The sequence below is a fragment of the Hylaeus anthracinus genome, unplaced genomic scaffold (assembly GCF_026225885.1).
Source record: "Hylaeus anthracinus isolate JK02 unplaced genomic scaffold, UHH_iyHylAnth1.0_haploid 0, whole genome shotgun sequence".
Lineage (NCBI taxonomy): Eukaryota > Metazoa > Arthropoda > Insecta > Hymenoptera > Colletidae > Hylaeus > Hylaeus anthracinus.
This window is the reverse complement of record NW_026533254.1, coordinates 17,968,434-17,984,644: the sequence shown is the minus strand read 5'-3', so window position 1 is coordinate 17,984,644 and position 16,211 is coordinate 17,968,434. Positions and strand designations below refer to the sequence as shown.

At 30.6% G+C, this 16,211-nt stretch overlaps 5 protein-coding genes across 12 annotated transcripts; 2 read left to right on the top strand and 3 right to left on the bottom strand.

The window, feature by feature from the left end:
* Positions 1 to 48: 48 nt before the first annotated feature.
* Positions 49 to 2,220, bottom strand: LOC128893246 (DNA-directed primase/polymerase protein-like). 4 transcript variants are annotated; one of them, XM_054154099.1, is made up of 5 exons: positions 2,147 to 2,220; positions 1,522 to 1,721; positions 625 to 1,418; positions 270 to 547; positions 49 to 188 (listed from the first exon to the last, which is right to left on the bottom strand). In XM_054154099.1, the coding sequence occupies exons 1-4, from the start codon at positions 2,148 to 2,150 to the stop codon at positions 328 to 330; spliced, it is 1,218 nt and encodes a 405-aa protein (XP_054010074.1). In that variant the 5' UTR covers positions 2,151 to 2,220; the 3' UTR covers positions 49 to 188; positions 270 to 327. The 4 variants fall into 4 exon arrangements, with proteins under 4 accessions (XP_054010074.1, XP_054010085.1, XP_054010059.1 ...); XM_054154110.1 differs by lacking the exon at positions 2,147 to 2,220 and adding an exon at positions 1,777 to 2,134; XM_054154084.1 differs by lacking the exon at positions 2,147 to 2,220 and having other exon boundaries at positions 1,522 to 2,136.
* Positions 2,200 to 3,411, top strand: LOC128893264 (splicing regulator RBM11). Its single transcript, XM_054154122.1, has 2 exons — positions 2,200 to 2,421; positions 2,628 to 3,411. Exons 1-2 carry the CDS (start codon positions 2,338 to 2,340, stop codon positions 3,129 to 3,131), a joined length of 588 nt encoding a protein of 195 aa, XP_054010097.1. The 5' UTR covers positions 2,200 to 2,337; the 3' UTR covers positions 3,132 to 3,411.
* Positions 3,396 to 6,111, bottom strand: LOC128893193 (glucose dehydrogenase [FAD, quinone]-like). 4 transcript variants are annotated; one of them, XM_054154015.1, is made up of 11 exons: positions 5,792 to 6,111; positions 5,498 to 5,697; positions 5,317 to 5,428; positions 5,107 to 5,241; positions 4,935 to 5,050; positions 4,677 to 4,844; positions 4,433 to 4,586; positions 4,206 to 4,366; positions 3,938 to 4,115; positions 3,664 to 3,868; positions 3,396 to 3,595 (listed from the first exon to the last, which is right to left on the bottom strand). In XM_054154015.1, exons 1-11 carry the CDS (start codon positions 5,934 to 5,936, stop codon positions 3,400 to 3,402), a joined length of 1,770 nt encoding a protein of 589 aa, XP_054009990.1. In that variant the 5' UTR covers positions 5,937 to 6,111; the 3' UTR covers positions 3,396 to 3,399. The 4 variants fall into 4 exon arrangements, with proteins under 4 accessions (XP_054009990.1, XP_054009999.1, XP_054010009.1 ...); XM_054154024.1 differs by having other exon boundaries at positions 5,317 to 5,420; positions 5,661 to 5,697; positions 5,792 to 6,110; XM_054154034.1 differs by having other exon boundaries at positions 5,661 to 5,697; positions 5,792 to 5,894.
* Positions 6,112 to 6,146: 35 nt separating this feature from the next.
* Positions 6,147 to 9,191, bottom strand: LOC128893234 (serine/threonine-protein kinase grp). 2 transcript variants are annotated; one of them, XM_054154062.1, is made up of 8 exons: positions 8,903 to 9,191; positions 8,710 to 8,835; positions 8,311 to 8,534; positions 7,909 to 8,229; positions 7,411 to 7,614; positions 6,705 to 6,940; positions 6,486 to 6,620; positions 6,147 to 6,414 (listed from the first exon to the last, which is right to left on the bottom strand). In XM_054154062.1, exons 2-8 carry the CDS (start codon positions 8,769 to 8,771, stop codon positions 6,196 to 6,198), a joined length of 1,401 nt encoding a protein of 466 aa, XP_054010037.1. In that variant the 5' UTR covers positions 8,772 to 8,835; positions 8,903 to 9,191; the 3' UTR covers positions 6,147 to 6,195. The 2 variants fall into 2 exon arrangements, with proteins under 2 accessions (XP_054010037.1, XP_054010046.1); XM_054154071.1 differs by having other exon boundaries at positions 6,486 to 6,617.
* A 568-nt stretch (positions 9,192 to 9,759) lies between these two features.
* LOC128888522 (KAT8 regulatory NSL complex subunit 3) lies at positions 9,760 to 16,060 on the top strand. Its single transcript, XM_054145442.1, has 9 exons — positions 9,760 to 9,998; positions 10,075 to 10,148; positions 10,236 to 10,613; positions 10,689 to 11,274; positions 11,353 to 11,634; positions 11,707 to 12,399; positions 12,479 to 12,842; positions 12,923 to 13,114; positions 14,514 to 16,060. The coding sequence occupies exons 3-9, from the start codon at positions 10,360 to 10,362 to the stop codon at positions 15,635 to 15,637; spliced, it is 3,495 nt and encodes a 1,164-aa protein (XP_054001417.1). The 5' UTR covers positions 9,760 to 9,998; positions 10,075 to 10,148; positions 10,236 to 10,359; the 3' UTR covers positions 15,638 to 16,060.
* The last annotated feature ends 151 nt before the right edge of the window (positions 16,061 to 16,211 follow it).

The following is a 16,211-nucleotide window of genomic DNA, read 5'->3' as shown; positions in this document are numbered from 1 at the left end:
AATTATACATAAATGCTCTGTGTAACACAAGTTTATATTCCTACATTATAAAATGTTTATAGCAAAGCATAATATTGCACGATAATTTTGTAATCTGAGATTTAATAGTAGACAGTTTCCATTCACCATTTTAAAGTTACAGATTTTTGTAAGGTGATACTAAGGGAAGAATGCCATATATGGTGTACCTGAAATCATGCATTTACTTCAAATTTATTCTCATCTATGTGTTCCTAATCTAAAAGATCTGTCTGTGTTGTTATTTCTACCTTAATAAAAAATGTTGACATAATCTGTAGAACAACTTGTTATGCTCTGTTTTGTTAGTTAATATTCTGTTCTGTCCTCTATTATAGTAACACAATTCACAAGCATATCTCCTTCTTCGTCGATATCAAAGCAAACTTCTTCTGGTAATTGTTTTGGTTCTGATTGAAAACCAGAACAATCTTCGTCATAACACCTTTGATACATCGTTTTACTTTTTAAGTTCACAAACAAAGAAACATTGTTACTTTTGTGGCATCTACCAATATTTTCGCAGTATCTATAGAAAAACATTACTCTTTTAGATACATATTTTATTAAATGTATTTAACAAGCAACTTTAACAAATGAGTATACCTGTATCCAGATGTTTCGTAGACTAATATTTTGGCAGAAGTAAAATGTTTACATAGACGTATTTTTCCAGGAAGAATTAAATTACGAATATATTTGTCTAATACGGAATATCGCGAATTACAGTTAGAATGACTGTTTTTGTTAAAATTATACTGCTGTATCTGTCCTTTGAAATGCTTTGCTTCTACATTATTCTCAGAATATTCCAATAATATTAAATCCTTCTTGCTAGTAAAATAAGATATCAATGAATCTAAAAATATGTTTAACTCTCTGTCATTGTATAAGATGGAGGGAATATATTTGGAATCCTTGGAGATTACCAAATTAGATTGTTTTCCCCATTTGGTAGATTTATATATTCTAAAGTGTCTGTTTTTTGTATAAACACTGGTATCGATAAACAATTTTTTATCATTTTTAGTTTGAACAATTAATTGTTCCAGTTTTGCCCTATCAAATGAGCCTAAAATATTATGCTCTTTCTTTTTTGACAAAATGTAATCCAAGATATCATTGCATATAGATTTTACAAATCTACCAACATGATAGTTATCCTTAAATGCAACATTTTTAATATTAAATATAATATGTCTGCTAAATTTTTCATTTGTACTCGAATCCAAGTTGAGCACGTTATTTATATTTGAAGGTAAAGCCCAATGCATAAGAAAATATGCATTAAAAATATCGATCAATGTTTTCGTCATAGAAGTACCATCGCTTTCTGGATTCATTTCAATCGTGTACTCTAAATCCAGATATAATCGGCAAGGACAATTTTCTGGGATTATCTAATTCAAAATTTGTTAAACATTATTGAGCTTTTTACCGTTAGACACAACAAATCCAGAGTACAAGATTAACTGAAATCAATCGAGATTAAAAAAGGCTTACCTCGTAAGAGCATCTTTTTTCAGCTGGTCGATGTACGTAATGCCACCAATATATTTCAGGATGAGCAACCACGAATTTACGGTAACCATTGTCATTTTGGTAAACAAAAGTAGAAAGCATATCAACATCGTTGCTTTCTTTGAAAGCTGTAGCTAGAGCATCAGCTTGTTTCTCGTATTCCTTCCAAAAGTTTGGTGGTCCTAAAATGTTTGATGGCATTTTTCGAGAAACTTTTATCCAAGGTGATATACTAACAAAGTTTTTTCTTTTGATTCCCTGTTCTCCATAAAACTGCTTTGAACTAATTGGATTCAACGCGTTCATCGTGACTTCAATTTTCGCGTGTAACGGCCAATAACGGCTAATTTGTTTCGTGCAATTTCGCGGTAAAATAAGCACACGAACTTTATAATTCTATTAACGAAATGGAACCCTATGAAAAATTTCGGACTCATTTGTTCTGCTGTACACATTAGTACATTCTATGTCAATTCTCAACTTGTTGTATTTTCAAAAGGAACCAATTATTCAGTTTTTATGTTGTCTGGAAAGACTAATTTGCTTATTATTTTTTTTTATCTTTACTTATTTTTTATGTAGCATTGTCATCTAATTTTATACATACCCATATCAGCGCCCCCCCGTTGAAATAGTTCCCCTTTTTGCTTTTAGATGGAACTACATGTCCAAATGCGATTGAATGTGATTGTCGTTTCCAGTAGCATTTTCCATTTCATGTTTTGGATTGTTTAATAAAATTTCTTTAATACTTTGATAAAATTTGAATATTTGTTATTCATCACATTCTATAGCAACATGGACGAAGATGTGCGTACTCTCTGGTGTGGAAATTTGAGCGAGAAAGTAACGGAAGAGATACTATACGAATTATTCTTACAGGTTTGTACATTTATGTAGATGCGTAAACAAAGATTGAAGGATATTTTATGACTGTACACAATAATATCTCTAATTTGCAAAATAGTAATTTTTAAACATTCGTGTATACTTTTAAAGTATGTTATGCATACTTCTGAACATTTAATTTGAGGTTATATGCTGATAACTTTGACTTCATCGATTTAAATTTTTATACAATGTTATAGGGTGGTCCCGTGCAAAAAGTCACCATTCCTAAAGATCGTGATGGCAAACAAAGAACATATGGATTTGTAACATATAAACATATTGATTCTGTATCGTATGCTTTGAATCTATTCAATGGTACAATGCTATTCAATCGTCCTCTTAGTATGAGCACAAGGAACAACATAGAAGTACCGCAAATAACAAATTCTCAGAGTCACTCTCTTAATTTGGATCATTTGCTTCAGTTAGGTCAACAGATGTTGGTTGCACATAATGCGCATATAATAGATATGTTTGGAGTTAATATGTTACCAAGGTCAGATTCGCATTCTAAACATATAGACAATGTTAACTCTTACAAAGATGATAGAAGAACTAGGCGCCCACATCCTTATAACAGGGAACAGAATAAAGTAGATAACCATCATAAAGATCACAGACCTAGACACATTCACAATAATCATCACAGGAATAACTTTTCCAGGAGAGATTATAAAAGCAATAAACGCAATTATCGTTAATATTATTTAATATGTTAAATAAATTATATAATACTAATTTCTATTATTATAAGATTTTAATTTGGTACATTTTTAATAACATACAATGCTTGTTCAAATCAATGCACACTTATAAACTTTAGACACTTTATTTCAGCTTACAAACTTTTACAACTTTAAACAATGAAATCTAAACATAGTAATCAAATTTTCATTTTGGATATTAGATGCAATGATGTTGGTACAATTCTCTTATGTTTGTATACATATGATATTAAAGTAAAATTATTTAAGTTAAATTTAAATTTTCGTAATAATTACGCGGCCTGTAACATTCCATATTATTTTCGTGAACTTTTGTATGCTGTTTAAACATGCGCGCTGCTTTTTCAGCAAGCATTAAAATTGCAGCGTTTATATTACCACTTGGCAAAGATGGTAATATGGACGCATCAACCACATATAAATTTGTCACACCGTAAACTCTGTAAGAAATAATTTACATAATACTTATAAAAGTAATTTTAGCTTGTGTTTAAAATTATTGAATCACCTAAATGTTTGATCAACAACATCACCCATGCGACATGTACCAGCAGGATGATAGGAAGTTAATGTTAAATGTTGTATGTAACATTCCCAATATTTTGTACTATCAAATATTTCATTTTCACACCCTGGAAAATGTTTCTGATAAATAGATGCACCAACAGTTTTCATTGCATCTGTTTCAGCGAGTTTCTTTACGAATTGGAGCCCTGTAAAATTTAATACTTGTGCAATTTAATAATAATTAATGCAAAATAAAGTTTAGTTAGTTGCAGTACCATCTATAAGAACTGCAATGTCGTCTTTATTTGATAAGTATTTTGGATCGATTAGCGGCGGATCGAAAGGATCGCTACTGCGTAATTTTACTTCTCCCTTACTTTTTGGATGTAATAGAACGGGAGCAATTGTTATTGTATTCTTATACGTAAGGGGAGCAAAGTATTCATTATAAACCTATAAAATCGTACATGCAAAATTAATATTCAAACATATTAATAGATATTTTTCAAAACTAATACGATTGATTGTCTTATTTTAATAGACCTTATCAGAAATTCCCATGGTTTTTCTTAGAGCAACACCATTATCCTTTGATATTCCCAATGGCATCACCATTATCTGTAAGTCTGGTATGTTTGATGTATTTTTTTGAAAAGAACTGTGAAATGTTCCTAAAACTTCAACTCCTGCAGATGTCCAAGGACCTAAATTATACAGAATATAAATAGATATGTAATGAGATTTGCTTTATCCAAGTCGAAGACTTTTACCTTTCCCAAAGAGAAAATAATTTATTGCTGGTATAGGATTCAATGTATCAGTCATACTTAAACCTATGCTTGTGTTAAGCATGACTAAATCGATTCCTGTAAGCACATGGTCTACCAAATGTTGACCAACCGGTAAATCACGAATTACGTTTACCTGAACAGTAAATACAATATAACATTGCTATATGAGATGTAATCAAAACGTGTTTCAAAAAAGATGTCTATAAAAAATAAAATAATTTACTTGTAACTCTTCCAAATGTTTTCTTGGTCCAATACCAGATAACATTAATATTTTTGGACTACCAATTGCGCCAGCACTCAGAATAACGCCTTTCCTTGCAATTGCTTTAAATATCTTATTTAGGGTAGTAAATTGTATTCCTATTGCTCTATTTGATTCTATTAATACCTAATAATAATTAATTAATATTAGTACAATAATTATAATCATAACTTGTTATCAAAATACGAGTGATGTAAATTCGATTTCTTAACATACTTTTTCCACATGAGCATGTGTAATGATAGTTATTTTCTTTTTAAAATTTGCATACAATAGCATATCTGTACTCCATCGTTTTCCATCTTTCATTGATAATTGTGCCTTCATAAATCCTAAAGCAATAAAATAATCTTTACTTGCTTTAATTTTCTATTTTTTGCGAACTTACCATGTTTGTAATCTTTGTTAATATTGCCAATATGTTGATGCATTTCTTCCAATCCTTTTAAAACTACATTAGCAAGACTAGTGTTCCATTGTAAGTCACATATATGCATTGGACCACCATTCTGTGTGATAGGTTCTAAAAGTATTTTGCAAATACTGATAACAATGGAAAATAGAAAGCAAACATAAATGTCTACAATTAATATGTTACCAATAAAATCTGGAAACCATTCATCATAATCTGAAGGATGTCCCCGTACGTAAAGCATATAATTTAATCGACTAGTTCCACCAAGAAGTTTGCCCATTGGCCATCTGCTTTGCTAAGAACAAGTTCTCAGTTATACATTAGACTACAATACAGTTATTATAGATTTCATTAAGTATAATACATTATTAGTTAAACCCTTGCAAGCATTCTGTTGAGGTACAGTTACATGTTGCCAGGTGTATGGACTGTTTTGAATTAAAGGAGCTAAGAGTGGAATATCAAGGAAAGGTGGTGCAACTCCACCAGCTTCGAGTAGCAAGATTTCATACCCTTGTTCAGCTAACCTTGCGGATAAAGTTGCACCTGCAGTACCCGCTCCAACTATAAAATAAACAATATTATACTCTTATTTTTTAATTTTATTGATTTATATTTCGTACGTATTAGCTCTAAATTAATTATAAATGTAGCTTACCAACAATGTAATCATACACTTGTAAATCATTGAGATCGTTAAAAAACCGATGTTTATAATTATCAAAGAAGTACGTGAAACTGAGGTAATTCGAAAATATAAATATTACTACAGTAATTACTGTAAAGAGTATAAAATGTAGCATCACGAACACTTTGGAACCATGTCGAAAATTGAGGTTAAGGTATGGTTAACGAAATAATTTTTGACAAAAATATAAAATTTTTACTATACTAAAATCTATGAAGCATGCAAAACGTATTGGTTTGGTTTTCTTTATAATAGAGACTTAACTATCACATTAACTTGTAAAATGTAAGAAATACATCAATATGCAAAAATGATAGGAAATAAATTACAAGAGTATAAAATGTTTATTTAAAAATAAATCTTGTACATCATTTTTAAGACATGCGTTTTTTTGCAACAGTAATCGGCCATGTAACGGGACCCTTTAAGATTATATCTTCCAACAAAGATTTAATTTTTACAAATCTCCGTTTAAATTCTAGACCACAGCCTTTAGATAGTCGGAAATCAACCAGCATTTTCCCATCCATATCGATAATGTTTGCTTTAAAAACCAATGGCATTTTTCTTCTATCCATACTTGATATGGTGATCTATATAAAATTATTATATAAAATCGTGCTAGGATAAATGTATTAATTTCAATAATTAATTTGGTACTTACTGTGCCACATTCATTGATACGACAAGTATAATTTTCATTAGTTAAACAGTTTACTAGTCTTTTTACAGTTGTCTCTAATTCCGTTTTAACAAAGAATCTTGTCATTCGTCGAACCAGACGTTGGAAGGTATTCTGCTGTAAATATGAAAATTAATTATAAACGATAACATATAAACAGAATAGTTGTTTTTTTAATTATAAATATTTTAGCTGTATTACCTGACTTGGTTGAGTAAATTGTTTAGTTTGTGCTTGTGTACATAATAATAAATCTTCTATATGAGCAGGTTGTGAAAATGAGAATCCTGGTCGTTCTTCCAAATTGATTTGTACAGCATTAATTTCTACACCAGGTAATTCAGGTTGCGACAAACAGAATCTCGTCGAGTTTTCATCTTGTAATACCTGCCTTGAATCAGTTTCATCAGGTCGGATATAACCTTCGGTACCTCCAACTAAGATAAGAAATTATTGACAATTATACTTATAATTTAAATAATTATAAAGTATGTATTTATTTGTCAATTAAAATTTGTAATACTTTGATCAGATGTATACGGCAGTGCTCTTTGCTTTGGTAATCTAGCTTTATGATCCTTAATTAAAATCATAGAGCTGTATTACCAAAGTAAAGGCAAAAGCTTCGATAATCTCGAGGAATTGATTTCGATGTTTTTTATTTTAACGTTTAAAAATAAAATTTAAACGTTGATATATTAGATACTTACGGATTTATGAGAAACTCGTTGCTTTCAGCATCCACTCAGCTAGGTACCAAGCTGCTTTGAGTAATTTAATGCATACTCAGAGTCACTCAGTACCTGACCAAGTAGATACTTAATCTTTTCCACAAAGATCTTGCAGAAGCTGTTATACATACAAAGACAAGAAAACATTTCATACATAAAGCATGAATGATACATACACTTTTGGAATTTCTTAATGAACCACCTGTGTCGCTTGATATCTTGTATGGTACATCGGGAGGATGGCGAGTGCGTAAGAATATTTTTAATCAGAGACAATGAAGAATTATCCAACTTTTTCCATGGTGTAAAGGACATGTATTTCCCCTCTCTCCATGCCATATATTCTGGACACTCTGCCAAGGACTGATCCCATGGCAGTTCTATAGTTCAGATACCAGTTAAAAACTAAGAAATGTAAGTTATGCATTAGACCTAAACATCAGACTAGAGACTACAGTGATCTGCACTTTGCGTGTAAAGTTGTTAAGTTATTTTTAATGTATTTAAATACTTTAATAGCAAAGTAAACTTGCTTGTTTAACTTCGCATTATAATTATTTGATCTATATTTTTGTATGTACCAAAGAGATACATAAAAAAAGAAGTTATGTAAAAAATAATATTCATATAATCTTCAGCAATAAATTATTTCTATGTATCTCTATCAAGATTACCTCCAGCTAGCAAAGCCACAAGAATTATACCACAAGACCATACATCTGCAGGTTCAGCATGATAAGGATGTAATAATACTTCTGGAGCAACGTAAGGCAATGTCCCACACCGCCTTTCTAAGCAACGCTCTTTGCCTTGCATACGATATATTGTTGCCAAACCAAAATCAGAAACTTTCAAATTGTCATGTTCATCTAATAGTAAGTTTTCTGGCTTCAGATCTCTGTGAGCAACTCCTTTGCTATGAAGGTATTCAACTGCAGAAATCAACTGCTTAAAATACTTCTGTGCTTCCCATAATGACATGCCAACATCAGGTTCTATTTTAATTAAAGAAATTTTCATTAATAATATCAGACATTCTAGACCTTATATAAATAAATAATAATATTATAGCTTACCAATCCTATCAAATAGTTCTCCACCCGAAGCATATTCCAAAAATATATATTCCATAGTTGGCTCACTACGCTTTCCAAAATACTGTATAATATTAGGATTAGATAACATACGATGAATGGCAGTTTCTTTGCGTACTGTTTGCCTAGCATCTGGATGCTTTTCTAAATCTATCATTTTCATAGCAACAGCCTCCCCTGTAGATCTATTTAAAAGTAATTTTACTCTGAAAGAGAAGGCCAAACTTATTTTTTTAAACAAAAATTTCTAATTGAAAATTCGATTTTTATAAAGTGTTAAAACATTTGTGAAACTAGGGAATATCAAATTCGAAATTCTGAGGATAACCAATAATATATACCGAACTATCGAATGTAAAAATAAAAAATACGCAAACATACTCGCCATAAGCACCTTCTCCTAGGACGTGTCCAAATATCCAGCCATCCACGAATTCCGTCATCCTGCTTCAGCATAACTCTGGGATGGTGACAAGGATCTTTATTTTCTAATCAATCTTCTCTCAACTACAAAAAAATTAATTGTTTTTAATGAAAAATGACAAAACCAGGTTCGTTTCATCAAAGTACTCACGTTAGATCATTTTTCATAATAACTATCGGTCTTTCGAAGCACGTGGTTTTAACCGTGCCGACGAAACATCGTGCTTTTAACAGAACCAAACGTAAAACAAGGATAAATTACATTTAAAATTGAAAACTTGGACAACTTTGAAACTTTCTCTTTGATTCTATTTCTATTAAGCTCGTTAATAACGTATTGACAGGAAAAGGCAATTATAAATTAAAATATTTTTTCCGACAATTGCGGAAACTACTGTTACGAGAAAAACTGCGAGATGACACGGAGCAGGGATGCCATAAATCCCCTCCACTTTTCTCCGCGTGAATCTTACGAAGGTTATGCGCAGACGCGATAAACGAATGGCGCGCGTGCGCAATTTTTGAAGCGCCACGCTGCGCCAGTAAAGTATCTAATACGTTCGTGAAACTGGGGTCCTTAGTCGCCCCCCATACAATAGAATTATGAAAGAAAACAAATGTGAGATAGACGCCTTGTGCAAGACGTGATATTGAAAACTAATGTAAGTTATAGTTACCGCTACTTTTATTCGCAAATTACACGGGCATTTAAAAATGAGAGAAATCGGTTGATTCAAAGTATTTTATCTGTAATTGCAATAGGTATATCTGACACACGGATTTGTGCCACGAGAGGGGAAAATTACAAAAATTTATGCATGAAATTGATGATCCGTTATAAAGTTTAAATATCACAGAAGCTCGTTGATAGAGCTTTTATCTACTTATAGAGTTTACAGATAAATAAAATACAGAACTTGTAAATAAATGATAAGGTTTATCAAATTTAAATAGCACCATCTAGCGTTGTATCTGGGCAACAATTATCTAGAAATGTAGCTCGTCGTAAAGGAATCAAACAGCAAAAACTAAGGGCATGTGTATCTACCTATCTACCTATATACCTATTAGTACATACATTTTTATTAATTTTATTCCTTTTCATTTCGTGCGTTGTATCCAGTTGCATCACATTATGTATTAATTAAGTGAACTAATAGTGTTATTTTTCGTTGATATAGTTATTTTAAAATCAGTGAAAAGTGTTGAAGTTGGTTGGAGTCATGTATCGTAACATATATATTTAGGTATCTATTTACTTTATACATGCTTTTATAACTTCTTACTGTCAATTACATTACATTATTTTTTGTTTAAATCAAGGTTGTATAATTGTTAGAAAATAATTAATATTATGATGCTACAACAAAAAGTTTTCAGTCCAACACATAATACAGGTTAGTTTCGTAATAAAAATATGCATTGTATTAAGAGGAGTTACGTTGTGAAAATGATTTATTATATAATATTCTAATTTCTTTTAGCGGTATACATTCAAGAAATAAAATAGTGGTCATGGAAGAAAATGTTTAAACTATTGCAATAATGGTTAACAAAAGACTTAATTCCACCTATGGATGTATTTTGTATTAATAATTTAGAACAATAATGTTGACATCAACATCAACAATACCTTCCACATCAATAAGTGGCTCTAGAGTATCAAGCCCAATCTGTGATACATTTGATGATAATCCAAATAGACTAACAACATATTTGCATCAGATTGCTGGATGCTATGAAATGGAAGTTGATATAATTGCAAAAGATCATTCTTATGCTCGACCATGGAATTGGAAACCAGAAAATATTTATGTGAAACCAATAAAAAAATTATTTTTTCCCAAGAAAAGTTTGTCAACGTAAGGAATAAAAATTATAAAATATTAAACATAATCATTATTTATATGACTATATTATTATTTTTAATATATCAGGGAGGTACCTGTCCAGGATGAAGAAATAGATGTAGAAGGAGATTATAGCGAACCGCTAATACCACCAGTAGATTTAACAAGAACTCGACATCAAATGGATGAACTTCAACGATTAGCAAATTTTGCCAGACCAGACGAAAATGCAGATTGGGAAGAACGACTTGACAAAATTCTTTGGTCACCTATTCAGAATCGAATATTTACCAAAGTTCTTAAAATATTAAATTCTGAGAGACTTGCAAGGCTTGCCAAAGTAAATGATATCATAGAACCAATTTTTCGACGAACGTCGATTGATACGGCTACGAGGCGATTTAGAGAAACTTTGGCATCAGCTGGGTGGGATTGGAGACTTGCTCAATGGTTGCATAATTTATTGTTCGATCATCTTCCCCAAGAATATCTTGGAATTTATCTTGACATATTGCAAACTTTAAGACTGAAAATTCCTCAACTTGTCGATAAGATGATTACTGTACAGCCAAACATTAATGCAAAAACAGGTTCTATAACATGGGAAACTCTTGGATCTCTCCTTAAACGAACATGGGATCCAATAACTTCAAATTTAAATAGCAATAGACTTGTAAATATTTTTTCTCAAAAAATTACCATGATATATCAGTGTCCAGATTCATAAATGTAATAATTATTGTTATTATAGAAAAAATTACCAGGAAATCCAATTTTAATAATAGCTCCTTCTGGAGTTGGATCTAATATTTCTTCTCGACAACATAAGTGGATTTCACAATTAGGAGCTTTAGGAATGGTTGTAACAGTTCACACGCACTTAGGTTTAGCAGCTAATAGAATGACCATGATGGTGTGCATTGATCAACTGGTTCAAGCTACAAGAACAAAGATTCAAGACATCAGAAGCGATTGTCCTGGTAGGCCAATAATACTCGTTGGTTTCAATACTGGTGCAGCTCTTGCATGTCAGGTATATATTTCTTGTCATAAAATGTTCTGTATATTACATAAAATGTTTAATATTATACAACAATATTTTCAGGTAGCACAAATGGAACATGTAACTGCAGTTATTTGCCTTGGCTTTCCTTTCTCTACAGTTGAAGGAAAAAGAGGTACACCTGATGATACATTAATGGATATTCGATGTCCAGTTATGTTTATCATAGGACAAAATGCTACTCTTGTAAGACCAGATGATTTGGAAGATCTTAGGGAAAAAATGTTAGTCGAAACTGGTTTAGTAGTAGTCGGAACGGCGGACGATCACTTAAGAATATCTACAGCAAAAAAGATATCAGAAGGTATTACGCAAAGTATGGTGGATAGATGTATTTTGGATGAAATTGGAGACTTCGTAGGCAGCATTCTTCTACAACCACATCCATTACCATTAAGGTCGACATTACTATCAAACTACGAAAGCAAAAACAATAGGAAAGAACCTCGAAAACGAAGGAACTCGACGAGCAGTTCCGTTGAAAGTGAGCCGAATTCTCCAACAATAAAAAAGTCTCGACCAAATACACCTATTTCTTCAACAATGTCTATTGGACAAAACATGCCATCAACTACAATTTCGAAAATAGGAACGTTTGGTACACAATCAAATTTAGTCACAGTGAGCGGTGGACATACGAGTCATACACAGACTGTAAAACGTAAACCACGAGTTATTAATAATCAGAAAGCACACTTTGTAGAGCATTTAATAACGTCTAGACTTTCCGGAGAGGTAAATGGTTAATGTAGTAATAGATCTAAATATATGTTATACAGGTAAATAAATTCAATAATATACATTTTTATTCCAGCAAACTTCAAATCCAGATAATGGTGGGATAACGTTAAATATTGGTTCATTAGCGAGTTTAGCGCCTATTGGACCAATACGTTTAGCTCCTGCATCAACAGGTCAAACCGTGTCTACCGCACTTAAAAGTGCTCCTAAATCTTCAGTCTCGTCAACTAAAGTACCTAAGATTATACCAACAAATATGCAACTGCAAAATGTTCCAAAAATGAAAGCAATCGTTTCATCGAGCAAAGGTTTTTCTAAAGTAATATCGAGCAACTATAGGCATTTCAATATTCCTGATAAAAATGGCGATGCAAAATTAGTGAACGTTTTAACGACTTCGGGAAATCAAATTAGAGTTAACACTTCGACTACTACAGGTACACATCACACAACTTGTATATTATATACTTTCTCTAGTAATTTTTGTGTTAATATATTTTTTCATTTTTCTGCATAGCAATACATAGTAAGTGTACAATTGGCACATCAAATGGAAACTTATCAAATATCATACAAAATGGGAAAAATTCTATTACGCTCACACCTAGTTCGTCGTCTGCGCGTGTACCAACAGCTCCTAGTATTCTACTGACACCAAACAACTCCATGGCAACTAGTGTAATACCAACCACATCTACGATATCAAAAGGTAGAATATTATTATCTAATCAGATACTAAGTAATTTACCAACATCGTAATATTTTTTTTAGTTTTTGACAGAACTTACGAATATAAATTTAGAAAATACCTAATATAAGAAATCAACTATGAAATGAATATAAATTTATTTGTACAAAGTATTTTGGTTAGTAAAATTTTGTATAATACAAAAAAAAAGTTTTATCTGCTTAAAATAATATTTTTTTAAACAAAAATATTTTTATTTTCTAAATTTGATAATAAATTTTGTACATATGTATATAAAAACTATGCAACTGTAACATGTATATTTAAAATATATTTCGTACATCCATATAATACACATAAAAAATCATAACAAATTTCTCTCAATATGAATTCCTTTACTGTATACGCAACATTAATATTTTATATATATAGATTAAAATTTTTACTTTTCAAGACTTTTGCTCTTCTATAACCTACTATTCCAATTGGAAGACATTATATAGCTTTATGTAGCATCATGCAGTTTATATCCATTTATGAACAAATTGAATATATGCATGAACACCATCAATATAGGAGTATAAAAATATAATTATAATTACAGAAATTCTTTTATTTTATTTGCTATTACCTGTGTACATTGTAGGTTAAAACTTTGAATTCCTCTATATCCAGTGACTTTGTAGAATAACCAAACTGATTTAATAAATCTGAGAAACTTTATTTATTTCTAGTCTCACCTTTTTTTCTTGTTGATATTAATGCATTTATATATGTAAAACATAAATATTCCTCATAAATTATTCTTGCTGCATAAAAATACTAAGGAAAATTTATACATTTCTTTAGCATGTACTATGACAAAAAGAATCTCCAAATATAGCATGTATTTGTATTATTTTATGGTTACTATAAGTTTGTATATTCAAAAATATTTTAAAGTATTGTGTTATAAATATCTAGTACTGGCTTTTATTTTGTATTGAATAAATATTTTTCTATGTAATTTGAATTTATTTGTTTCCTGATCCCAGTCCTAATCAACATTAACAATGTGTGTAAAATATTGCAATAAAATTAGAGACATGAACTTTTCTATTCTATATACTTTATCTTAGTTCATGTTGCATCGTTGTTATAAGATTGTTAAGTAAAGCTTTGTAAAATAGTTATCATGATACAGTTATATGTTTGATGGTAATCCAATGACACATATACAATAAAAATTAATTCATAAATTAGTTAAAGAGATATCAAATCTTGGATTATACGTTTAACAAATTTTTGCATGATTTATAGTACAATAATAAATATTTTCTTATTTTATTTAAATCCTTGAATTGTGTTCATATTAAGTCACTGAATTATCTATTAGCTCATACTGTAAAAACCTGTTGAAACATACCTGTGTATTTTATAGTGATGGACGACATGGCAACAACCAGTAACTCTTCGCATGCGATGCTCGGTTCTACTCATTCATTGGATACATTCAAGATGTCACAATTACCTCGACAAGTAACAACCTGTAATAACAACGATAATTCTCATAATACATCATGTGGGAATATAATCATGGTTGAAAGTTCTCTTAATGCTAAACCTGCTTGTTCATCAGTGATAGTGCCATTGAGTAGCCATAATTCAGGAACTATTTTACCATTATCTAATAAACTAAAAACTACCCATAAATCTATGAAAATAATGCCAAAAATTACAGTTAATGCATCCAGTTTGCAAAGAATTCACAAAGCAAAACCTCAGACGGTGCAAAAGAATTGTGTTACAAATGATATCGACGACGATTTAGGAAACATATTAGATATACCGATAATCTTTGCAAAGGATGACGATAATTTAAATTCCATCGAAAAAAATCCACCATTATCGCATGTAGCTGTATCTATGGACATGCATGAGAAGGGTACATCTAAATTGAACAGTAACACTAAAGTTGTTCTCATAAGCAACAAGCAAGATAAACTGCAACAAACAACTAATAAGTTTGCAACACCTTCTACTCAAACTATTATATGTCCTAATGTAGGTGTACAAAACTTAAATCATGTGATATTGCAAACAAGACCTCAAAATTCTACCATAGCTAAAACAAAAACTACAATTCCCATACAATCACGGGCAAATCAAGCCACTATTAAATATACTAAAATTATTCTTGCAAAGAGAAATTCTCAGTTGTCTCTTCAAACTGATAAAAATGAACCAGTTATTGTAACAAAGACTGTTGAGAAAGTTAACATACCTACACTCCTGAGTCTTGACAAAAACGAACACAAATATGCACAAATCACATCAAAGCAGTTAACAAAAAATGATGATAAATTAAGAGACGAATTGTTTGAAATAGAAGATGCTATAAAGATGAACATTATAGAACGTAAATATATTCCTATGCAGCGAATAGATCTACCAACTAACCAAGACAAAATAAAACAAACTTCGCCTGAAACAAAGCTAAGTATAAATGAAGAGAATAATTCACAATCTGCTAAACTTGATGATGTAATGAGTTTGCAAATGTAATTATGTATATCTAATTAATTAAATAGCTTTAATAGTTACTAAGTATATGCGGTTCCTTATTGTAGTTTAATTATAATGAAATTAAAACTAACGTTATTTGTAAAAAAAATGACATGTATAAAAACATTGAAAAATTTAAAAAAAACTATAGAATTGATTTTACAAAAATATCTTGTAAACAAAGTTTTCAATCAATATCATTTTGTAATAGCAGTAGTGGAATGTTTTTTTCTTTTTTAACTTGAAATAGTTTTGAGCTCCTTAAAAAAGTTTACAACAAATGTGTAGACCGATATTTTCGAACAACGATTCATACTTCGTCGATACGTGTTATTTATTGTAGACGTATTTGAATGTGTTAGGAAAGTTCTAGAGATCAAATGAAGACTATCGGAGAGAAAAGAAGGAAAATGAACAATCTTCAATTATTTTAATTATTATTCAGATAATATCTCGTCAGTTCGTTTTAATAAAAATATGGACATTTTCTGTTTTTTCCGATTGTCTTCAAAAATCATAATTACTATCGTTACAAATATTAATTTCATTGGCATATCTTGTAATCACAATAAAA